This window comes from Budorcas taxicolor, chromosome 6 (assembly GCF_023091745.1).
Source record: "Budorcas taxicolor isolate Tak-1 chromosome 6, Takin1.1, whole genome shotgun sequence".
Classification (NCBI taxonomy): Eukaryota; Metazoa; Chordata; class Mammalia; order Artiodactyla; family Bovidae; genus Budorcas; species Budorcas taxicolor.
The window spans coordinates 84748677-84775522 of NC_068915.1; the positions used below are offsets into that span (position 1 = coordinate 84748677).

General features: G+C 36.6%; 1 protein-coding gene across 1 annotated transcript; it reads right to left on the reverse strand.

Moving 5' to 3' along the window:
- Positions 1-23594, reverse strand: LOC128049844 (UDP-glucuronosyltransferase 2B17-like). The gene is made up of 7 exons (XM_052642164.1): positions 23271-23594; positions 22865-22910; positions 22038-22186; positions 4584-4715; positions 2812-2899; positions 381-600; positions 1-280 (listed from the first exon to the last, which is right to left on the reverse strand). Exons 1-7 carry the CDS (start codon positions 23592-23594, stop codon positions 1-3), a joined length of 1239 nt encoding a protein of 412 aa, XP_052498124.1.
- Positions 23595-26846: the final 3252 nt, after the last annotated feature.

Here is a 26846-nt window from a genome sequence, read left to right on the forward strand (position 1 = left end):
CTACTCTCTCTTTTGCTTCTTTCCAGTTTTAGCAAACTTGCGGTAACAAAAGAGAAAGCATTTTGTGATGACAAATACAACAGTTGCCACACAGGCCAGCAGGAACCCAATCACATCCAGAGAGTGGTACTGGAACCAGGTGAGGTTGTGGGCAGCTGGCCTCAGGTGCTTGGCTCCTTTGTGGCGCATGACAAACTCAATCCAGAAGATTGCTCGGTCCAGGGGCTTTATAGGCTGATCGCGTTGAATGGTGGATAACCACATAGCCTTCTCTTTGTAGCTAAAGGAAAAGCAAAGAAATATCAATTTATAAAATGATAAACTGTTGTATTTGTTGTTGTATTTGTTGTCACAAAATGTAGTGAAACAAATATACTCACGAAGGATTGTTAATGACTTCCTTCAATGCACTGAGCAGATCTCTTGCTGACATTGTTTCCAAGTCCACTCTGACAGCTGCTCCCTTGGCTTTCACTCGGACAATGTTATCAGGTTGATCAGCAAACAAAGGAAGGCCCACCATAGGGATCCCATGGTAGATGGCCTCATAAATGCCATTGGTTCCACCATGAGTTATAAAGGCTTTGGTTTTTGGGTGACCTAGAATTGAGTGAATTTCAGTAAAATTATTAATTAAAAGTCTTAAAAAATAAACTAAGAAATGAGCATTATAATGCAACTGAAATAAGCAGTGTCTTTTAGATAACACATGATACTGTATTTAAATTGTTTCAGAATTCAGAATAAGAAATCCCTAAGTCTGCTGGAGAGGTAAGTGAAGACTTCATAAAGAGCTATGTACTTGAACTTCACAAATGAATCCAAGATTGGTAGGTGAAAAACCTGAAAGGGCATTCTGGGTAAAAGAAAACATTTTTGCAACAAAAACAGGGAGGGGATGTCAGAAATATAATCTCTAAAACAATAATGAAGCCATTTAGTCTGATAGGAAGTGTGTCAAGGCAACAAGAAGAGTAAATGGCAGTGGTAGTGGAAGCAGAGGAAGGAAAAGCTACAATTTATCATGAAATATGTGACCACTTGATATGAAACATATGGATGTTTTCTGATAGAAAATGGAGAGTCACAGGTAATAAAAAGAGGAAATCTTATTTTTAAGTATCATTAAAAATATCCGTAAGGAGTGATCAAAATTCTCCAAGCCAGGCTTCAGCAATACGTGAACTGTGAACTTCCAGATGTTCAAGCTGGTTTTATTTATTTATTTATATATTAATAAATTTATTTATTTTAATTGGAGGTTAATTACTTTAAAATATTGTATTGGTTTTGCCACACATCAACATGAATCCACCATAGGTGATTTTAAAAAGGCAGAGGAACCAGATATCAATTTGCCAACATCTGCTGGATCATCAAAAGAAAAAGAGGGTTCCAAAAATACATTTATTTCTGCTTTATTGACTATGCCAAAGCCTTTGACTGTGTGGATCACAATAAACTGTGGAAAATTCTGAAAGAGATGGGAAGACCATCTGACCTGCCTCTTGAGAAATCTGTATGCAAGTGAAGAAGCAACAGTTAGAACTGGACATGGAAAAACAGACTGGTTTCAAATAGGAAAGGGCATATGCTAAGGCTGTATATTGTCACACTGCTTATTTAACTTATATGCAGAGTACATCATGAGAAACGCTGGGCTAGATGAAGCACAAGCTGGAATCAAGATTGCTGGGAGAAATATCAATAACCTCAGATATGCAGATGACACCACCCTTATGGCAGAAAGTGAAGAGGAACTAAAGAGCTTCTTGATGAAAGTGAAAAATTTGACTTAAACCTCAACACTCAGAAAATGAAGATCATGGCATCTGGTCCCACCACTTCATGGGACATAGATGGCGAAACAGTGGAAATAGTGTCAGACTTTATTTTGGGGGGCTCCAAAATCACTGCAGATGGTGATTGCAACCATTAAATTAAAAGATGCTTACTCTTTGGAAGGAAAGCCTAGACAGCATATTAAAAAGCAGAGACATTACTTTGTCAACAAAGGTCCATCTAGTCAAGGCTATGGTTTTTCCAGTAGCCTTGTATGGATGTGAGAGTTGGACTATAAAGAAAGCTGAGAGCAGAAGAATTGATTCTTTTGAACTGTGGTGTTGGAGAAGACTCTTGAGTGTCTCTTGGACTGCTAGGAGACCCAACCAGTCCATCCTAAAGGAGATCAGTCCTGGGTGTTCATTGGAAGAACTGATGTTGAAGCTGAAACTCCAATACTTTGGCCACCTGATGTGAAGAGCTGCCTCATTGGAAAAGACTCTGATGCTGGGAGGGATTCGGGGCAGGAGGAGAAGGGGATGACAGAGGATGAAATGGTTGGATGGCATCACTGACTCAATGGACATGAGTTTGGGTAAATTCCGGGAGTTGGTGATGGACAGGGAGGCCTGGCTTGCTGTGGTTCATGGGGTCGCAAAGAGTCAGACACACCTGAACGACTGAACTGAACTGAACTGAAGGAATGGAAAAGATAGGTGTAAGGGGAGAATTCAGAGACAGAACAGTGCACAGTTACTTAAAATTTTACAGTGAAATGTAATTATACCCAAAGTAAACATATTTTGATTCTGGAGGTAAAGGATGTGACCATGTATAACACAATGCAGTTAAATTTTCTCATTTTTTTTTCCCTCTGGGGCTAAACATAGCAATGAAGGAGTAAAGTTGTCTTACTTAAACTCAAAGGAGTTTTTGAATAATAAATGTTGGATGTTTGTTTCCTATTGAAGTAGCATCACTATGCTCAAGTGTTACTCATGTTTTCAATATTTTTCTGCCAAGTCTTACCAAGAAGGTCATTCTGGGGTATCCACTTATACAGACGAGTATTGGGCCCTAGGGTATCTGGTGTTTTGCCATCGTATCTCCAGAGAACCTGTTAAGGTAAAGGAAATACCTTATTCCATGAGTTCAACTTCAAAGTCATAGTGTTAAAATTTTAAGCAAATAAAATTTAAATGCTTCTGTATAACATATAAGTAAATCAGAGCATGAGGCCTTAATTGTTAATAACTACTAATATACTACTGAATAGCAACACCCACATTTGATGGACTCATTTTCAGGTTCAATCTGAGATGGAATGCTATCATGACATCTCACATATGATGACATAGAAAATAGGTTTTCAATGGCAAATTCAAATATTTAAGAAATTTTTATATGATCTTATTTCTAGGGCAGAAAGACTATGGCAAATTACTAATAAACCACATATTTTTGTTTTCATTTGTATTCTAACTCTCATTTTCAAATATATTCACCAATTTCTTTTTAATTGTTATGTGTTTACTTATATCCACATGTTAATATAACTTATTTTATTAGAATTTTGCAATTTTACTGCAGAGAAGAAAATGCATGCAATCAACAACTTAAGAGAAATACTCTGCTTGTTTATATTTATTAATAATAAATTAATTAGGGCTGTCTAGGAAATATAATTTCATTTAGATTACAAATTGTTAAATACTACTTCCAAAAACAATGAACTGGAGTTTTTTTTTTTTTTTTTTTTTCATAAATCTGGATTATTGGAAAAGGAAATGGCAACCCACTCCAGTATTCTTGCCTGGAGAATCCCATGGACAGAGGAGCCTGGAGGGTACAACCCATAATATCACAAGAGTCGGACATGACAGCAACTAAACCACCACAACCAGATTATTACCACTATTATCATACTAGACTTGGAAATGTTTTACCTTTAGAAAAAAAGAGTCAGTTGGTAATTTGTAAGGGACAACAAGGCTGTTGAAAAAGTTTCATAATTGTGACACTAAAGTTATTCAACTGACCCTGAATGCTTCAACAATGAAGCAGAAAGCACTGAGTATTGATTAATATGGTCTCTAGGTATAGCAGCAAAGTAAGAACCAGTTCTGTAGTTCCAAGCAATTCTCATCAGCTAGATTATAATTTACTAGTGTTTAACTTCTATTTGCTCTGTGCATGTAAAGTAACTTTAGTTTTTCAGCAAGAAATTAGCCTAAGCAATTAAGAGAAGCCAACCTTTCTCTGAATAGCAACCTGGAAAGCACACTGATTAGGTCTGTTTCAAAGCTTAGGGAATGTAAAAGGGACCAGGAATTCCTGGCAAGTACAAACTTCAAGAAGCGCTCCAGACTTTTATCATTATTTCTTAACATTATTGAGAGGCCACATATACCATGAAAATTCAACTCCTGAGACCATCTGTCTGTGTATCGTGTCTTCAGGAGTCCTTCGGGAAAATGGGCAAATGACAAGACAGAATTTGGTGATTTCTTTTCTTGTCCACACTACCATTACAATACCAAAATTCACACTAGATCTTTTGCATATTTTCTTTGTGATTACACTGTTAATCCAAATTTAATGTCAGGAAGACATTATATGTACTGTTCTACCATCTACCATATATATTTTATTTTGTTTTTTTTTTTTTAATAGAAATCTGAGATAATTTGGAGATATCTTAATAGTTTGTCCTTCTTGCATAATATATCTGTAATCAGGGCTTTTTACAGAATTTAATAGTTTCCTTAAGTACTTATCCACTATTAAGTTACTTTACGTACTTTTTGTGAAATCTGGGCAAGAGCTGATGCAATTACATTGACTTTTTCTTCTGTTATGTTACTGATCATTGACCCCAAAGTAAACACCACAATACCATTTTCTCCAGAGCTCTGAACAAACTCTTCCATTTCCTGTGAAAAAGAATTTACTTCATTACAAATGAGCAACAACAGCATAGCAAACAATATTGAAAAGTTCTCCAGGAAAAAAAAAAAAAAAAAACTAAAGAGACAAAATCAGACATAGTCTAGAAATTATTAGTCACTGTTTTTTTTTAATATGGTAAAATGAATATAACATAAAATTTTACCATCTTAATCATTCCTATGTGTATAGTTCAATAATGTTAATTATATTCTCACTGTGCACCAATCTCCAGAAATTTTTCATATGGCAAAGATGGAAGTCTGGTCTGTACCCATTAAAAAACTCCATTTTCATCTTTCCTCAGTTCCTGGCAACCATTATTCTACTCTATGTTTGCACAGATTAGATTAGTCTGGATACTTTTTTCAAGTTGGATTGTACAGTCTGTCTTTTCACCTCTGGTTTAATTCACTTAGTATAAGATTCATTCATGTTGTAACATGTGTCAGAATTTTCCTTTAAAGACTGAGTAATACTCCATCTTTTTGTATCCACAGCATTTTGTTTATTCTGTTTATGGATGCTTCAGTTGCTTCAGCCTCTTGGCTCTTATGAATACTGCATTCATGAATATGGTGTGAAAATATCTCATTGGGATCCTCATTTCAATTCTTTTGTATATATAACCAAAAGAGGAATTGCCACATCATATGTATCGGTGCTATGCTTCAACAGTATGTGAACTGAGAACTCCCAGGTGTACCAGCTGGCTTAGAAAAGGCAGAGGAACCAGAGATCAAATTGCCAACATCCGTTGGATCACAGGAAAAGCAAAGGAATTCCAGTAAAACATCTACTTCTGTTTTATTGATCATGCTAAAGCCTTTTGACTGTGTGAGTGACAACATACTGTGGAAAATTCTTAAAGAGATGGGAATACTGCCTTACCTGCATCCTGAGAAACCGATATGCAGGACAAGAAGCAACAGTTAGAACTGGGCATGGAACAATGAACTGGTTCAAGATTGGGAAAAGACTAACTCAAGACTGTATCTAGTCACTCTGCTTATTTCATTAATAGAGTATACCATGCAAAATGTCAGGCTGGATGAAATATAAGCTGGAATCAGGATTGTTGGGAGAAATATCAACAACCTCAGATAGGCAGATGACACCACCCTAATGGCAGAAAGTGAAGAGGAGCTATAGAGCCCCTTGAGAGTGAAAGAAGAAGGTGAAAATGCTGGCTTAAATGCAACATTCAGAAAACTAAGATCCGAGTATCTGGTCCCATCACTTCATGGCAAATAGATGGGGAAACAATGGAAACTGTGAGACTTTATTTTTGGGGGCTCTGAAATCACTGCAAATGATGACTGCAGCCATAAAATTAAAAGATGCTTGAAAGGAAAGTTGTGACCAACTTAGACAGCATATTCAAAAGCCAAGACATCACTTTGCTGACAAAGGTCCTTACATTCAAAATATGGTTTTTCCAGTAGTCATGTATTGATGACACAGTTGGACTATCAAGTTGACTGAGCACCAAAGAACTGATTGTTTTGAACTGTGGTTCTGGAGAAGACTCTTGAGAGTCCCCTGGATAGCAAGGAGATCAAACTGATCAATCCTAAAGGATATCAATCCTGAATATTCATCAGAAGGACTGATGCTTTGGCCAATACTTTGGCCAGCTGATGCGAAGAGTTAATTCATTGGAAATGACCCTGATTCTGGGAAAGATTGAGGGTAGTGGGGGAAAGGAAGAAAGAGCATGAGCTGGTTGGATAACATCGTTGACTCAATGGACATGAGTTTGAGCAAACTCCAGGAGATAGTGAAGGACAGGGAAGCCTGGCATGCTGCAGTCCATGGGGTGGCAAAGAGTCAAACACAATTGAGCAACTCAACAGAAACAGCATGTATTGACAGGTTTTAAATTAGGAGGTGTGTATTATTCTTGCCACATACTATATAGTTAGTTTATTAAGTCATTTCCCTCCTGCCCTCTTGATTCTTGAACATGCTAACTTCACATCTTTGACTTTGGTCAGTTGTATATTTCAGTATTAAACACCAAAATTTTATTTTAGAAAAATCTGAGGAAACTCCATACTGTTTTTGAAAGTAAAAGCGTAGTCGCTCAGTCCTGTTTGACTCTTTGAGACCCCATGAACTGTAGCCCACTAGGCTGCTCTGTCCATTGAGTTCTCCAGGCAAGAATACTAGAGTGGTTTGTCATTTCCTTCTCCAGGGCATCTTCACTACCCAGGGATCAAACCTGGTCTCCCTCAGTTTATGTAGGTTCTTTACCATCTAAGCCACCATGGAAGCCCCTACAGTTTTTAGTAATAGGTGTCTTTTTTAACAGATGATATCCCTGAGGTCCTTGGGAAGGAAATAGATGAGATGAGGTCAATTTCTTCTATTATGTATATTTGTGCAAATGTGTTTGTGTATAAGCAGGAAATGAGATAGAGCCAATACACAGTGGTGACAAGGAGATACTGTGAAACAATATTATAGAGAGACTCTTTATCAGTTATGTTATTAATTACTAACAGATTCTTGGATATCTACACTGCAGGATTTAAATCACCTCTAATTCTTTATTACTGTAGATCTAAGAAACCATTTATTTATTTCAGATAGACTTTCTGAAGAATTATTTTAAATGTTAGTTTATTCATTATGATTTCATTTTCCTTACTATGAGCACTAAGAAAAATCCATGATTCAAATTTGTTTATGTCTGTCATTCTCTAACTGTCTTACATTAAACTTTGTCGTAATTTCCCAGACTCTGTCTCACTAAATTACTAATCACTGATATTGAAGAGTCTGGCTAGTAGTTTGAAAGTTCTATGAAACAGTCCTATGAATTTAATATATAACCCAGAGATATGCTTGAATAGCAAAGAGTCAGACACGATTTAGCAATTGAATAACAGCAATGCTTGAGCAGTTACATATTTGAGTTACCATAGTACTGAGTTTGTTTATATATGACATCCTTTGTCCTGAACTAATATTGTATAATTGATGTCAGAGTACGACGTGCTATGTGAGGGACCCTAACATCATCACTTCAGTCCCCCCAGGATCACAGTGGGAGAGGTACCCCGTGGCCTTCTGCAGTAGAGGTCTGGTCACGTTTTGAGTTCACTTCAAACTAAATAAAGCTCCTCAGAAGTTCACTTCAGTCACTTAGTCATGTCCGACTCTGTGACCCCATGGACTGCAGCATGCCAGCTCCTAATAAATCTGTATTTTCCTGCAATTGTTTCTGAATTATTTTGTCTTATGCTTTTGACTCCATTTCATTTTTAAAAATTGTTACATTTTATTCTACTATTAACAGACTAATTCCACATTTCTCAATATACTCTATTACAAAAAATGTAGATGAGCAAAATTTTCCTGGATAGCTGATCAAATCTATGTGCTCAACCTTTTCTTATTTCTTTCTTCTGTTTTAAATTCACTATTCTTTTCTCTCTCTAGATAATGAATGAATTCCTCTATCACAGAATGTATACTTTCTGATCCTAATTATTGGTATCAATTTTTTTCAAAACTATTTTTAACAGAAAAAGAAATGAAAAAAAATGTTCAAACTTTAATATTGCAGACTATATATTGTGTAGCACATTTTTTCAGAATATAATTTCACCCTAATGATATCAGTCACAGTGATAAGGCCTCTAAACTTTCTTATGACTCACATGGTGCATCCAGGTAATGTATGCATTCTAGTGACCTGTAGCAGGATTTAAATTTACTTGTCTTCAATGTTTTGTCTCAATGACTTGCTACCCAATGGTGCTTCATCCATACTGTGAAAGATGCATCTGTTTGTTATTATTATTATATATTCACTTTTCATAAATTAATTACTGATATATACTGGCTATTCTCATTCCCTGATAATTTTTATGAAAATAATACAGACTTATGGCAAAAAATATGCAAAAGCATAGAAAATTATAATAGGAAATAGATTTACTAAACTATCTAGGAATTCCTTAGTTTCAAATTCACATGTTTTTAGAAAAAAATGGAAGTATATCTTATATAGAAAATTATATAATAATTTTAGAAGATTATATAGAAGATTATATAATTATATAGATTATATAGATAATTATATAATTATAATTATAATTATGTAGATTAAATAATTATATAATTTCAGATGTATAACTTGATTTGATAATTTATATTTTATAATATGATTGCCATTTTATTATTGATTGAACCTTTATTATGTCTAATAATTATCATTGCTTTTTTGGTGGGAATAATTAAGATATAGTCCCTTGGAAAGTATGATGATTATAATATTATACTGTTGTGTATATTCACTATTCGGTACTTTAGATCTCTATAACTTATTTACTATAAGATGCAAACATATACCCTTAGACACCTCTCCTATTCTCCTATCCTTTAGTCCTTGGTAACCTCTATATTACTTCCATTTTTACAAGTTTGGCATTTTTATTTTTATTTATTTTTATTTATTTTTAATTTTTATTTTTACTTTATTTTACTTTACAATATTGTATTGGTTTTGCCATACATTAACATGAATCTGCCACGCGTGTACATGAATTCCCAATCCTGAAGCCCCCTCCCACCTCCCACCCCATATCATCTCTCTGGATCATCCTCGTGCACCAGCCCCAAGCATCCTGTATCCTACATCGAACATAGACTGGCGATTCATTTCCTACATGATAGTATACATGTTTCGGGGCCATTCTCCCAAATCATCCTACCCTCTCCCTCTCCCACAGAGTCCAAAAGTCCATTCTATACATCTGTGTCTCTTTTACTGTCTCGCATACAGGGTTGGGTCCAAGTGATATCATACATTATATTTTTCTGTTTTTTCAAAAAGGTAAACAAGACTGACCACATCTAACTAGATTTACCAAGAAAAATAGGATTCAAAACATGAAAATGAAATAGGAGACATTACAACTGATATGACAAAAATATGTAGAATCATAAGAAACTACTATGATGAATTACATGATAACAAATTACACATTGGAAAAGAATAGACAGCTTCCTAGAAACAACCAAGACTGAATTAGGAAGAAATAGAAAAGCTGAATTGTCCCAATGAGTAGATATTGAATCATAAATTAAAAATCTCCTAGCACACAAAACTCAGAACCAGATACGTTCATTGATAAATTCTGTGAATATTTAAAGAAAATTAATGTCAGTCCTTCAGAAAAATCTTCCCCAAAATTAAGGGGTTGGAAGGAACCTTTTCAAACTCATTCTACAAGGCCAGCATTACCCTGATACCAAGTAGATAAACACTTAACAAGAAAAGAAAACTATAGGACAATATCCAGACTGAATGTATATGCAAAGATTATCACTAAAATATCAGCAAACTGAATTTAAGAATATATTTAAAAGATTATATATCATTACCAATGCAATATATCTCTGGGATGTAAGGATGGTCCAACATACCCGAAAATATTTGTAATACATTGCATTAATAGAATGAAATATAAAATAACTTGGTCATTTCAACAGATGCACATGAACACAAAAAAAGCATTTGAAAAGACACAACATTCTTTCATAATAGTAACCCTCATTTTTTAGGTATAGAGGGAACCTACCTCAGTGCAATAAAGACTTTGTGTGTGTATATATATATATATACACACACAAACCCAAAGCTAATGTTATCCTCAACAATGAAAACCTGAAAGCCTTTCCTGTAAGATCGGGAACAAGAAAAGGATGCCACTAGCACACTGATTCAAAATAGTACTAGAAGTCTTAGTTACAGTAACTAGGCAAAATAAAGTGTCAAAGGCTTCTAGAAAAGAGGGCTTCTCAGTGGTAAAGAATCTGCCTGCCAATGCAGTAGATGCAGGAAACGTGGGTTCAATCCCTGGATAGGGACGATTCCCTGGAAGTGGGAATGGCAACCCCACACCAGTACTCTTGCCTAGAAAATTCCATGGACAGAGGAGGCTGGTGGGCTACAGTCCATGGGGTTGCAAAGTCAGACAAAACTGAGTGATGAAGCACGCATGCACGCAAACAGAGAGGAAGAAGTAAACTTGTCACTTTTTGCAGATGGCATAGATTTTTGCATAGAAAAGATAGATTTAACCACAAAATTGAGCTAATCAGCAAATTCAGTAAAGTTGCAGGATGTAAAATCAGTATAGAGAAATCCATTACATTTATATGTGATATTAATGGAAAAGCTACTCCATTTACAATAGGACCAAAAACAAAAAAAAATAACTAGAAATATAATCAGTAAAGTATAAGATCTTTGCAGTAATAACTCTAAGACTTTGTTGAAAGAAATAGAAGAAAACATAAATAAATGGAAAGACATCCTATGTTCATGGATCAGCATATGTATATTGTTAAAATATCCATGCTACCCAAAGCCAAAGGCATTACACCTCCAAATTTCAAATTATAGTACAAAATTGAAGTTGCCCAGTCGTGTCTGACTCTTTGTGACCCCATAGCCTGCCAGGTTCTTGTATCCATGGAATTTTCCAGGCAAGAATAATGGAGTGGCTTGTCATTTCCTTCTCCAGGGAATCTTTCCAACCCAGGAATCGAACCCAGGTCTCCAGCATTGAAGGCAGATTCTTCACCAGCTGAGCCACAAGGGAAGCACATCTACTTTGCTATGGTACAAACTGATAGCATTTAAAGCAATATGGTACTGGCCTATCAATGCCAGTACATACCAATGAAGCATAATACAGGGCCTAGAAAAAAATCTCTGCATATACAGCCAACCAAAATTCAACAAAAGAGCCAAGAATACCCAATGAGGAAAGAATAATTACTTCTTTTACTTCTGAAAAACCTGAATAAACATAGGCAAAAAAAATGAAATGAGACACCTATCTTACACCCTCAAAATATTACCTCAGATTTATCAAAGACTTAAGCATAACACCAGATACCATAATACTTTTAAAGAAAATGTAGAGATGATCTTCCTTAACAGTAGTCTTGAAAGTGATTTTTTTTGATTGTTTTTTTTTAATATGACATCAAAAAAAAAAAAATCAACAAGTGGGACTGCATCAAACTTAAAAGCTTCTGTGCAACAAAGGAAACAATCAACAAAATGAAAACACAAACTACAGAATGGGAGAAAAATTTCACAACTACATATTTAGAAAAGGACTAATATCCAAAACATATATAGAACTCACGAAACACAATAGCAACAAAAAATTCAATTAAAGAATAAGCAGATAAACAAAACACATTTTTCAAAGAAGACATCCAAATGGTCACCAGTTATCAATATCAATATCACTAATTATCAGGGAAATGCAATTCAAAGTTAGAAAGTCCATCACTAAGAAGAGAAAAGTGTTGGTGAGAATGTGAATAAAAGTGAATATTTTTACACTGGCAATTGGAATGTAAATTGGTCCCATCTTTATCAAAAACAAAGTGAAATTTCCTCAAAAAATTAAAAATAGATCTACTGTATGAGCCAGCAGTTCTACTTCTGCGTATATAACCAAAGGAAATAAAAATAAGGTAGATGAAATACATGCATTCCCATGTTTATTGCAACAATATTTGCAGTAATCAAGGAAACAACTTAAGTGCCCATCAATGGATGAATCCATATGATGTGATAAATATACACACAAACACACACATGAAGACACACACTCAGAATGTAATGTTATTCACCCATGAGAAAGAAGGAAATCCTGCCATTTTTGACAACCTAAATAAACATAGAGGACATTATGTTAAAATTTGTGCTTTCATTCTAATCTTTATTCTACTTCTATCATTAAATATGCATTTGATATATATATATATATATATATATATATAATTGTAATTCCAGCTTATATTATGTTTTATCCTAGAAGAAAATTATGATCTTATATTTTTTATTTTCCAATTAAACCTCATAGCTGACAGTGTAATTAAGCATTCTTTGATGAAATCATTGTAGTGGTATGATGTGAGCATTTACAAATTACTTAACCATTGCTTTAAGTGAAGTCGCTCAGTCATGTCCGACTCTTTGCGACCCCATGGACTGTAGCCTATCAGGCTCCTCCGTCCATGGGATTTTCCAAGCAAAAGTGCTGGAGTGGATTGCCATTTCCTTCTCCAGGGGATCTTCCTGACCCAGGAATCGAACCCAGGTCTCCCACGTTGCAGGCAGACGCTTTACCATCTGAGCCACCAGGTAAGCCCTTTATTTCTATTATTTCCAGTGTTGACATTTTTAAATTATTTCCCAACATATCGTGTTAGGACATCTTGATCTTCTCCGACTCTTTGCGACCCCATGGACTGTAGCCTACCAGGCTCCTCTGTCCATGGGATTTTCCAGGCGATAGTACTGGAATGGATTGCCATTTCCTTCTCCAGGGGATCGTCCTGACCCAGGGATCGAACCTAGGTCTCCTGCATTGTAGACAGACGCTTTACCGTCTGAGCCACCCCGGAAGTCCTAAATAGTGTATAGTTTCATATAAGTATATTATGAAGCAAAATCTATAAGCATTTTTATGACTTGATGCATTTTGTCAAATATCCTAATTCTTTAAAAAGGGCAGAAATTGTCTTAGAATCCAATAATTACTGGAAAAGTTAATGGTGTGAATAAGCAGTTTCATTATGCAATGAAGTCCTCACAGTCATTGAGTTTGAATTAAATCTTGTCTCTTCAGCTTGGAAATAATAGCAAATATTCCTGATTTATCACAATTATACTACTATTCATGTTTCCCTTCATTCTTCTTCCTCTTCTCCTAACCTTCCCTCCTACTAACATTATCACTATCCTGAAATGAAAAAATGGAAATTTCAAAACTAGGGTTAGATAGCATAGAACTTTCACTATCTATGTCAGCCTTTGGACTCTGGGAAGATTACTATAGGTAATCCAAGCAATTTGCATTCAAAACAGATATTACACACTGCTATATCTAAAATGGATAACCAGCAAGGACCTAAAAGATAACACAGGAACTCTGCTCAATGTTATGTGGGAGCCTAGATAGGAGGGGAGTTTGTGGGAAAATGGAGACATGTATGTGCATGGCTGAGTCCCTTTGCTGTTCACCTGAAGCTATCACAACATTGTTAATCAGCTACATTCCAATAAAACTGGAATCAGTTTAAAAAACAGTTAGAACTGGACATGGAACAATAGACTGGTTCCAAATAGGAAAAGGAGTACGTCAAGGCTGTATATTATCACCCTGCTTATTTAACTTATATGCAGAGTACATCATGAGAAATGCTGGTCTGGAAGAAACACAAGCTGGAATCAAGATAGCTGGGAGAAATATCAATGACCTCAGATATGCAGATGACACCACCCTTATGGCAGAAAGTGAAGAGGAACTAAAGAGCCTCTTGATGAAAGTGAAAGAGGAGAGTGAAAAAGTTGGCTTAAAGCTCAACACTCAGAAAATGAAGATCATGGCATCTGGAACCATCACTTCATGGGAAATAGATGGGGAAACAGTGGAAACAGTGTTAGACTTTATTTTTTTGGGCTCCAAAATCACTGCAGATGGTGACTGCAGCCATGAAATTAAAAGACCCTTACCCCTTGGAAGAAAAGTTATGACCAACCTCGATAGCATATTGAAAAGAAGAGACATTACTTTGTCAACAAAGGTCCATCTAGTCAAGGCTATGTTTTTCTAGTAGCCATGTGTGGATGTGAGAGTTGGACGGTGAAGAGACTTCAGTGACGAAGAATTGATGCTTTTGAACTGTGGTGTTGGAGAAGACTCTTGAGAGTCCCTTGGACTGCAAGGAGATCCTACCAGTCCATTCTGAAGGAGATAAGCCCTGGGATTTCCTTGGAAGGAATGATGCTAAGGCTGAAACTCCAGTACTTTGGCCACCTCATGCGAAGAGTTGACTCATTGGAAAAGACGCTGATGCTGGGAGGGATTGGGGGCAGGAGGAGACGGGGACGACAGAGGATGAGATGGCTGGATGGCATCACGGACTCGATGGACGTGAGTCTGAGTGAACTCCGGGAGTTGGTGATGGACAGGGTGGCCTGGCATGCTGCGCTTCATGGGGTCGCAAAGAGTCGGACACGACTGAGCGACTGAACTGAACTGAACTTGGAAAGATCTCACATGCCTCAGGGCATCCCCAGGGGCGCCTAAGCACATGCACCACAACCACTGAGCCTGCAAGTCTAGAGCCTGCAAGCCCACTTAGTGAGAAGCCCATGCACTGCAACTAGAGAAAGCCAGCACAGCAACGAAAACCCAGGACAGACAAAATTTAATTAATTTTTGAAAAGAGACCACAAAACAGTTGGCTAAAGATTGCTTGCTTTCTATTTATGTCTTAAGTCAATTTAAAACAGACTAGATTCTCGGTTTCTTTCATAGGGAATATTGCTTTATACATAGTATTCCTTATATTTTGAAACTACAGATGGTTTTAGATTCAACTGGTAGAAATTGTGGACTCTCTCTTTTATTTTTTTTAATCTGTACAGTCTTTATGGTTCTTATATATGCAGGGTAGATTTTCTGGGGCACATTCTGTGAAGTATCTATGATGTTGGGACCTGCATTCCTTAAGGGAACTTTTACTGTGGTTTTCTATAGGGTTCTGGAGAAAACTCTTGAGAGTCCCTTGGACTGCAAGGAGATCAAACCAGTCAATCCTGAAGGCAATCAACCTGACTATTCTTTGGAAGGACTGATGCTGAAGCTGAAACTCCAATACTTTGGTCACCTGATGTGAAAACCCAACTCATTAGAAAAGACCCTGATACTGGGAAAGATTGAATGCAGGAGGAGAAGGGGACGACAGAAGATGAGATGGTTGGATGGCATCACCTACTCAATGACATGAGCTTGAGGAAACTCTAGGAGATGATAAAGGACGGGGAAGCTTGGTGTGCTGCAGTCCGTGGGGTAGCAAATAGTTAGACACGACTGAGCAATTGGACAACAAGAGGATCAGTGTAGGCAGAAAACATCTGTTCTATTATGATAGATGGAGTTAGCTCTTTCATGCTGTAAAATGTAAACCCCTGGGATTTCAAATGAAGAATGGTTTAAATGCTGATGTGAAAGCAAGTAAGGTTTGGATTTGGCTGCAAATTACTAAGGCAACATTTATATTTTTGAAGAAGATTTTTCATTTTATCTAGAGCACTGGTAAGGAGCCTCAATTCTTACAAAATTTTTTTTACATTTCATCTTGCTCATCTGATTGCCAAACACTTAAATTTCTTAACACTAAAAAAGTTTAAATGTGAATTAAACTATATTTAAGTAAATTTTGTTGAATTTATTAAATTATTTTTATTATCTTCTTAGGTAAGTTAACTTTTAAAATTTGCTTTTAAAAGATTCCATGGGATATGTATTCTCTGATAGTTTGCTGGATAATATTATCTTGATGATTAGGAAAATCATTTCAATTTCAATTAGAAATTAGATTTATTGATTTGATTTTTCTCTGCTTCTTGATGAGTCTGGCTAATGGTTTGTCAATTTTGAACAACCTCCATATGTTGGAATTTTTAATAGTTTTTCTCCTGTAATTGAGATCTAATCTTAATGCATTATGGTCAGAAAAGATGCTTGGAATGATTTCGATTTTTTTGAATTTATCAAGTTTAGATTTATGGCCCAGGATGTGATCTATCCTGGAGAAGGTTCCATGAGCACTTGAAAAAAAGGTGAAATTCATTGTTTTGGGGTGAAATGTCCTATAGATATCAATTAGGTCTAACTGATCTAATGTATCATTTAAAGTTTGCGTTTCTTTGTTAATTTTCTGTTTAGTTGATCTGTCCATAGGTGTGAGTGGGGTATTAAAGTCTCCCACTATTATTGTGTTATTGTTGATTTCCCCTTTCATACTTGTTAGCATTTGTCTTACATATTGTGGTGGTCCTATATTGGGTGCATATATATTTATAATTGTTATATCAAATAATTTCAAAATTTGTATGGAAATACAAAAAGCCTCGAATTGCCAAAGCAATCTTGAGAAATAAGAATGGAACTGGAGGAATCAACTTGCCTGACTTCAGGCTCTACTACAAAGCCACAGTCATCAAAACAGTATGGTACTGGCACAAAGACAGAAATATAGATCAATGGAACAAAATAGAAAGCCCAGAGATAAATCCACACACATATGGACACCTTATCTTTGACAAAGGAGGCAAGAATATACAATGGAGTAAAGACAATCTCTTTAACAAGTGGTGCTGGGAAAACTGGTCAACCACTTGTAAAAGAATGAAACTAGATCACTTTCTAACACCGCACACAAAAATAAACTCAAAATGGATTAAAGATCTAAATGTAAGACCAGAAACTATAAAATTCCTAGAGGAGAACATAGGCAAAACACTCTCAGACATAAATCACAGCAGGATCCTCTATGATCCACCTCCCAGAATTCTGGAAATAAAAGCAAAAATAAGCAAATGGGATCTAATTAAAATTAAAAGCTTCTGCACAACAAAGGAAAATATAAGCAAGGTGAAAAGACAGCCTTCTGAATGGGAGAAAATAATAGCAAATGAAGCAACTGACAAACAACTAATCTCAAAAATATACAAGCAACTTATGCAACTCAATTCCAGAAAAATAAATGACCTAATCAAAAAATGGGCCAAAGAACTAAATAGACATTTCTCCAAAGAAGACATACGGATGGCTAACAAACACATGAAAAGATGCTCAACATCACTCATTATTAGAGAAATGCAAATCAAAACCACAATGAGGTACCACTTCACACCAGTCAAAATGGCTGCAATCCAAAAATCTGCAAGCAATAAATGCTGGAGAAGGTGTGGAGAAAAGGGAACCCTCCTACACTGTTGGTGGGAATGCAAACTAGTACAGCCACTTTGGAGAACAGTGTGGAGATTCCTTAAAAAATTGCAAATAGAACTACCTTATGACCCAGCAATCCCACTGCTGGGCATACACACCAAGGAAACCAGAACTGAAAGAGACACATGTACCCCAATGTTCATCGCAGCACTGTTTATAATAGCTAGGACATGGAAACAACCTAGATGTCCATCAGCAGATGAATGGATAAGAAAGCGGTGGTACATATACACAGTGGAGTATTACTCAGCCGTTAAAAAGGATTCATTTGAATCAGTTCTGATGAGATGGATGAAACTGGAGCCGATTATACAGAGTGAAGTAAGCCAGAAAGAAAAACACCAATACAGTATACTAACACATATATACGGAATTTAGAAAGATGGCAATGACGACCCTGTATGCAAGACAGGAAAAAAGACACAGATGTGTATAACGGACTTTTGGACTCAGAGGGAGAGGGTGGGATGATTTGGGAGAATGGCATTCTAACATGTATACTATCATGTAAGAATTGAATCGCCAGTCTATGTCTGACGCAGGATATAGCATGCTTGGGGCTGGTGCATGGGGATGACCCAGAGAGATGTTATGGGGAGGGAGGTGGGAGGGGGGTTCATGTTTGGGAACGCATGTAAGAATTAAAGATTTTAAAATTAAAAAAATAAAAAAAACTAAAAAACAAAAAGAAATTAGATTCATGTGGCTGGCACACATTGGGTTATTGAAAGTATGTTATAGTAACAAATTAAAGAAAATAATTAATATTTCTTCTGGATCACTGAGTATGGGCCAGTGACATTTTGGATAATTCACATGTGTTAACACATTTTTCCATCAAGGACAATATGAGGTTGGTGCTATTAATATATAGTGTGGTTATATCTCTATGGACATTTTTGTCTAGTTTTCCATCACTGCCTATATATTGCAACTACCTGCTAAATGAGGTCCCTTTCCACTCTTGCTACTTTACAATCCAACAAGGTAACTATATCCTGTAATTTTATCTTTAATGTGACCATCTCACCCTTTTCTTTACCCTTTTATGTCCTACTAAATGTGCCAAACTCCTCACAATTATATGTCTGCAACTTAAATCTCCAGCATTTTCTGCCTCTTTACTCAGCCTCTTCCTGTTTAGACTGAACTTGGACTTCTTGGTAACTGTCATGACTATGCTTTTCTTTTGTATCTTCCTCTACCTTCAGTTCAGTTCAGTTAGATAGAGTTCAGTTGCTCAGTCATGTTTATCTCTTTGAGACTCCATGGACTGTAACATGCCAGGCCTCCCTGTATATCACCAACTCCCAGAGTTTACTCAAACTCATGTCCATTGAGTTGGTGATGCCATCCAACCATCTCATCCTCTGTTATCTCCTTTTCCTCCCACTTTCAATCTTTTCCAGAATCAGGGTATTTTCATATGAGTCAGTTCTTCGCATCAGGTGGCCAAAATATTGGCTTTTCACCTTCAGCATCAGTCCTTCCAATAAATATTCAGGACTGATTTCCTTTAGGATGGACTGGTTGGATCTCCTTTAAGTCCAAGGGACTCTCAAGAGTCTGCTCCAACACCACAGTTCAAAAGCATCAGTTCTTTGGTGCTCAGCTTTCAATAGAGTCCAACTCTCACATTCACACTTGGCTACTGGAAAAACCATAGCTTTGACTAGATGGATCTTTATTGGCAAAGAAATGTCTCTTGTTTTTAATATGCTACTTAGATTGGTCATAACTTTTCTTCCAAGGAGTAAGCGTCTTTTAATTTCATGAATGCAGTCACCATCTGCAGTGATTTTGGAGCCCAGAAAAATAAAGTCAGCCACTGTTTCCGCTGTTTCCCCATCTATTTGCCATGAAGTGATGGGACTGGAGGCCATGATCTTCATTTTCTGAATGATGAGCTTTAAGCCAGCTTTTTCACTCTCTTCTTTCACTTTCATCAAGAGGCTCTTTAGTTCTTCTTCACTTTCTGCCATAAGGGTGGTTTCATCTGCATATCTGAGGTTATTGATATTTCTCCTGACAATCTTGATTCGAGCTTGTACTTCTTCCAGCCCAGCGTTTCTCATGATGTACTTTGCATACAAGTTAAATAAGCAGGGTGACAATATACAGCTTTGATGTACTCCTTTCCCTATTTGGAACCAGTCTGTCGTTCCATGTCCAGTTCTTGACCTGCATATAGATTTCTCACGTGGCAGGTGAGGTGGTCTGGTATTCCTATCTCTTTAAGGATTTTCCACACTTTGTTGTGATTCACACAGTCAAAGCCTTTGTCCTAGTAAATAAAGCAGAAATAGATGCTTTTCTGGAACACTCTTGCTTTTTTAGTAATCCAACTGAAGTTGGAAATTTTCTCTGTTTCCTCTGCCTTTTCTAAAACCAGCCTGAACATCTGGAAGTTCATGGTTCACATGCTGTTGAAGCCTGGCTTGGAGAATTTTGAGCATTACTTTACTAGCGTGTGAGATGAGTGCAACTGTGCGGTAGTTTGAGCATTCTTTGGCATTGCCTTTCTTTGGGACTGGAATGAAAACTGACCTTTCCAGTCCTGTGGCCACTGCTGAGTTTTCCAAATTTGCTGGCATATGGAGTGCAGTACTTTCACCGCATCATCTTTCAGGATTTGAAATAGCTCAACTGGAATTCCATCACCTCCACTAGCTTTGTTCGTAGTGATGCTTTCTAAGGCCCACTTTACTTCATATTCCAGGATATCTGGCTCTAGGTGAGTGATCATACCATCATGATTATCTGGGTCATGCAGATCTTTTTTGTACAGTTCTTCTGTGTATTCTTGCCACCTCTTCTTAATATCTTCTGCTTCTGTGAGGTCCATATCATTTCTGTCCTTTATCGAGCCCATCTTTGCGTGAAATCTTCCCTTGGTATCTATAATTTTCTTGAAAAGGTCTCTAGTCCTTCCCGCTTTATTGTTTTCCTCTGTTTCTTTGCATTGATCACTGAGGAAGGCTTTCTTATCTCTCTTTGCTGTTCTTTGGAACTCTGCATTTAAGTGGGTATATCTTCCCTTTTCTCCTTTGCTTTTTGCTTCTCTTCTTCTCAGCTATTTGTAAGGCCTCCTCAGACAGTCATCTTGCTTTTTCTGCAATTCTTTTTCTTGGGGATGATCTTGATACCTGTCTCCTGTGTAATGTCAAACCTCCATCCATAGTGTTTCAGTCATTCTGTCTATCATATCTAATCCCTTGAGTCTATTTCTCGCTTCCACTGTATAATCATAAGAGATTAAATTTAGGTCATACCTGAATGGTTTAGTGGTTTCCCCTACTTTTTTCAATTAAAGTGTGAATTCAGCAATAAGGAGTTCATGATCTGAGCCATAGTCAGATGGATTGTTTTTGCTGACTGTATAGAGCTTCTTCATCTTTGGCTGCAAGGAATATAATTAACTTGATTTTGGTGTTGACCATCTGGTGATGTCCATGTGTAGAGTCTTCTCTTGTGTTGTTGGAAAGAGGGTGTTTGCTATGACCAATGTATTCTCTTTGCCCTGCTTCATTCTGTACTCCAAGGCCAAATTTGCCTGTTACTCCAGGTGTTTCTTGACTTCCTACTTTTGCATTCCAATCCCCTCTAATAAAAAAGACATCTTTTGTGGTTTTTGATTCTAAAAGGTCTTGTAGGTCTTCATAGAACCATTCAACTTCAGATTCTTCAGCATTACTGGTCAGGGTATAGATTTGGATTACCGTGATATTGAATGGTTTGCCTTGGAAACGAACAGAGATGATTCTGTCTTTTATGAGGTTGCATCCTAGTATCGCATTTCAGACTCTTTTGTTGACTATGATGGCCACTCCATTTCTTCTAAGGGATTCCTGCCCACAGTAGTAGATTTAATGGTCATCTCAGTTAAATTCACCCATTCAAGATCATTTTAACTTCACTGATTCCTAAAATGTCAATATTCCTTACCTTCAATTATTCCTGAGTATCCTTTAGAATTCACCATAATTATCAATGCCTCCAAGATATTTTCTATGATTCCTGCTGAATGTTTCTTTGGCATTTTGATCTTTCTTTATAGTAACACATTTTATTACTTGCTTTCATTCTGTCTTTCTAGATAGAGTATCCAGTGGTAGAAACTGTGTCCACACCATTCCTCTGCATGTTAGCACTTATTTCTGGACTATGCTTGCCCCTTTGTAATTATTCTTTAATGAATATTTTATCTCTATTATGTTGAATTATAAAGGCCTTAATTTAACTGACATATTTTCACAGTCTCCCAGGTATCCCACTTTATTTTGCCATGATAATGAAATTCAGGTACTTGTGTTGGTATGGAAATATATCAGTTTCTAACTGGAATGTCACTTTATCCAGCTTCCCATATATGATTCACTGTGATCAAAATTCTAGACTTTTTAAGATTATTCTTACTGAAAATGCAAAGTTAACAAAGCACAACAAAGAGGAGTAGGTGACCTTAGGCAGGGGTTTGGCAGGTTTGCAGTGGAGGCCTCCAACAAATTCAAAATTTGGCAGCACTGGGCGAGGAAATTCAAAATCCCAATAGGTTCGAATCAGCCACATATCAGCTTTTCCAATTGTCTCTAAAAATGTAGCAGGTCTTCCTTAAAGGAAAAGCAAAAACAAAAGTAACAACAAATACTAGATCAAATGAGAATATTGCCATATGCATATATTAGGTAATATGGGGAAAGGAATTTGAAATAATGTAGAGAAAGATGTTTGAAAGTATATGTTCTTTGATAAAGCAAATATATATGTGTGTGTGTGTACATATAATATGACATGATATAATGAAATATGATTGGGAAACTTTTATGCATATAATGAATAATAAAATATATAGTATGGAAACTGAGCTACACAAGTAGAAACAATTTCTAAATGCTACCTAGATACTTGCACTACAAATATGTTTGTAATTCCTTAATCTACTTGTCTTCATTTATCAAGATATTTTATGAGGTTTCCAGGGAACTTTTTAAGTTAAAAGATGAAGTTTCATGAGTTACATATATAATTGTTTGGAGAAATTTTAAGTGCTTCAATTTATGGTTTAAATTTCCTGGAGTGTCCTGTACTAGTAATGGGCCACAAGGTTCTATGTTACCCTATGATTTAAGTGTTTCCATAATATTTATGGGATTGATGCATCATTTTATAGTTTCATTCCCTCATTTCCTTGAAAAAGATAAAATCCTGTGGCTTTATGTTTATGTGGTCACCTTCCAAGGCACTTGGAAAATTAGGACTTCATGCTACCAACCGAAAAGATGACTTACCTAGTACTTCACTGTAAAACTCATTCCATGTCTTCATATCAAATGTCTGGAAACAGAAGTCAAAATAAAGTACATATATCATATTTTTGACCCTTTCCATAAATGTCATGTGATCACTTAATGCTGATAATATAACAGGTACATAGGATGGTGGGAATGAAAGTTGTCCACTATACTTTTCAAACAAATAGCCAGGTGAAAAACGGAGACTGTATACTAAAGGTATTCTAAGTATCTCAGTCAGCAGCTCACCACAGGGTCCAACGGCATCTGCAAGAAGGACATCAAACCTTGATTCCTGTAGTTTTGTTACAAGTTTCTTTTTTGAAACAACTTCTTTACACATTTTCATAAGCATTCCAGAAAATTCCCAAAGTAAGCTTTGCAGCTTGTTAAATGATAAAACATTTGTCCAAAATGAACTTTTTGCCATATACGTCCATTTCTCAATCAAATTCTTGACAGCATTCTCAAAATCATCTTTAGTTAAAGATACAGGGAAAATCTCAAACTTAAAAGCAGATGGTTTGTTGGCATCAGTAATAGTGGAAGCTGAAGATATTAGAACAGTCACCTCATGACCCCTCATGACTAGTTCATCCAGAACTGCCTTCATATTCATCCAATGACTAAATTCCACTGGCCACACCAGCACCTTTCCACAACTCCCAGAGCTAAAGTAGCAAGTCAGCTGTAGCAGCAGCAGAAGTGAGAGCCATTTCATAGACATCTTGCTCATATGCAGTACTTAAAAATTACTCTATCATTTTGGTATTGCTCATGCTTATATCTCAGGAGAAATCAATCAGGAAGTTAAAATTTAACTCCTACACTTCAAATAACTAAATTTTATGAGTAGTCAGCAGCTGTGGAAATCAATTGAAAGGGCAAAGTGTAGAACATTTCATGATAACAAAGTGTTTAATATTGTTTTGTCAGTATTATCACTGATCTAAAAGTTAATGATCTTGCACATGCAAGTCATCTATGCTATTAACATGTAAGAGAGAAATGTATAGACTACTATAATAACAATAGCATGTGAGTGGACCTTATGTCTGCAGTCTCCTTGACACAGAAGTAGATAAGATGACATCCACAAGTTGGAAGGTTAGGAGTTCCAAACACCGGTACTCCCAACAAAAACAATAAATGAACAAGTAGAAATCGATTTAAATTACACTGGTTAAGTTCTGGACTACAACAAAAATAGAGCAGAAACCTTGCAGAATGCAAAAACTGAGGATGGCCATGTAGCAAAACATGGGAAAGCTTTTTAACTAGATCGTTATGTCTCCTAATTCAGAGCTTGACACCAGCAAGGATTCTCTCAAAGGGATTTCATCTCATGGAGAAAAGGAGAATAGAACTCTGGCAAGTCTCACCATCATAGACATTTGAAGTCTTTGCTACTGAGGACTTACAGTCTTTACCAACACTGATTCCAGCTGACAGAGCTGTCCAGTGTCTTCCAATTTTAACAAGTTGCTGTGGGGAATATCTGACCTTAGGGACCTGATACCTTCATACCCACCCTACCTTCCTTGATTGTGACCACAGTGCCCTGACATGTATGGGATGAGAGCTGCTGCTGTGTGCTCTGCCCCCAGCTTCTACCTTAGTGTTTGGTCTTGCCATAACAAAAGCCGTGCTACTATTGCTGAACCTGATTCTGTATTCCTAGTTGTAGCTTTGACTGGTTATTACTTAGGCTGAGCTGCTGCTGTTCTACAGCTTATTCCTGGGTCCTAAATCTCAGCTTCACTTTAGCATTGTTTGGGCCACAGTGCTCCTACACTTCACCTCACAGTGTGTGCTAGGTCAGTGCTTTGACTCACCACAACTGGGAACACACCACTGCCGCTCTACAGTCCACCTCATGGGTCCTGACGTGTGGCTTTAACAGGCCATCACTGGGACCATGATGCTACTACTCTGTGACTTCTCCTGAGGACAGAGTTGGAATTTTGACTCATCATTCCAAGGCTGTGCTGCTATATGACACTGCACTCCTGGGCCTAAGCTACTGTGGAACTCTGTCATATATGTATCAGGGCTTGCAGCACTGCTGCATTCTCCCTACTCCCCGTGTTGCTGAAGCAAACAACAAACATAGACCCCAGTCCCATGGGAGAATTATATATGCTTGTACCCACGAGACTGGTACTTCTGCCCCAGCCAGTATAGTTGCACCTCAGGGCCAAAGTGATACAATTGTTCCATGTCAGCCTGACTTAAGGTCTTTGGCTCTACTGCCTTTCTGAGTGCCAATTTGTATCTCCTCAGTTATAGTTACTTCCATGGGCCAAAGAGGAGAACTGTAGGGCCTCAGAAGCCTTTACTACCAAGTACCTCAATGGCCCTAGCCAACACTACCACTACCCATGAAAACTCTCTAATTTTGGTCACAGACGATCCATGCAGTCTGCACAGATGTTGATCTATGCTGATGGAGATGTAGAGAAATTATGCAGTCATGCACTCTCGAGAACAAAGATATTACACCCCACTCAACTAGCACCCTCACAGCCAACTTGAGGTGAAAATCTTTCCCCAACAAAGTGAGTTCAGAAAGGCTGGAGAAGGTGACAGTTACCTCTAATACAGAGACATCATCAAAAACAATGAGAAAAGTGGGAAAAATGAGGAAAATTAACATCACCAAAGGGACAAACAATTTGCTAGTAATAGACCCCAAAGAAATGGAGATCTACAAGTTACCAGAAAATAATTCAAAACAATTGTTTTAAGGAAGATATGTGACATTTCATAGGACGTAGACAATTCAATGAAATCAGGAGAAACAATGCATGAGCAAATAAAAAGTTTAAAAATGAGAAAAGACTTATAAAACCAACTAAACAGAAATTATAGAGCTGAAAATACAATGAATTGAAGAATATAATTGCTATCTCTAACTTTAACCCTTAAATTATTACAATGGATTAAAATCTAATGAGAAGCTTCAACAGTAGATTCACCAAGAGTTAATAGAAGGAAGAATATTCAAATTTGGGGACAGATCTCTTGATATTATCCAGACATGGGGAAAAATAGTAAGTATAATGAAAAAGAGGTAAACCTGTGTGAACTGTGGGACACTATCAAGGAAAGAGTATTCACATTATAGGAATCCCAAAAGGAGACGAGGGAGAAAGCAGGCAGAAAATTAATTTAAATAGTTAATGGATGAAATTTCCCAAATCTGTGGAAAACTGTGGACATCTAAGTACATGAAGTCCAAATATCCCCAAACAGATTCAACCCAAAGAACCCTTCATTTAAAAGTATTATAACCAGGCACTGAGAACTGAGAAATACAGAATTTAGGAAGCATCAAGGAGGGAAAAAAAAAACCTCATCATATACAAGGGAATACTGATGAAATCATCAGTAGATATCTCTGTAGGATCTTTTAGGCCAGAAGAAAGTGTATGTTGTACTCAAAGCACTCAAAGAGCATACCGTCAACCAAGAATCCCTTGTTCACCAAGTCACCCTTCAGAAATGAGATATAAAGACTTCCCGTGACAAACAAAAACTGAAGGAATTCATTGCCATTAGACCTGCCTTAGAAGAAATGCTAAATGATGGTCTTCAAGCTGAAACAAAAAGACATTAATTAGTACCATGAAAACATATGACAACATAAAACTTACTGGTAAAGATACACATATAATGCAACAAAGAGTGCTTGAATACTGCAATGATGAATTCTACCATATAGATAAAAAACAGAAATATATTAAAAAATCTGTATCTATAATATTTTATTAATGAATAAAAAGTACAAAAATATTTTAAGTAAGACATTAATAACAAAATGTGAAGGGTGCCAATTAATATGTAGAATTTTTTCATGGAATAGATGTTAAGATTTCAGTTTAGAAAGTTTTACTGTAAGACATATTATGAAAGCTTCTTGGTAATAATAAAGCAGAAACATAATAACTACACAAGTAATAAAACAATAAAAGCATAC

What these genes read in the sequence shown, in the direction of transcription:
- LOC128049844 (XM_052642164.1), bottom strand. Translation starts at nt 23,594, where the DNA reads ATGTCTATGAAATGGCTCTCACTTCTGCTGCTGCTACAGCTGACTTGC. An exon ending in GTTTTACAGTGAAGTACTAG is followed by an intron (nt 22,187 to 22,864) that starts GTAAGTCATCTT and finishes TTTTCCTTTAAG; the next exon opens with GAAGACCTGCTACATTTTTA. An exon ending in ACCCCAGAATGACCTTCTTG is followed by an intron (nt 601 to 2,811) that starts GTAAGACTTGGC and finishes ACTCAATTCTAG; the next exon opens with GTCACCCAAAAACCAAAGCC.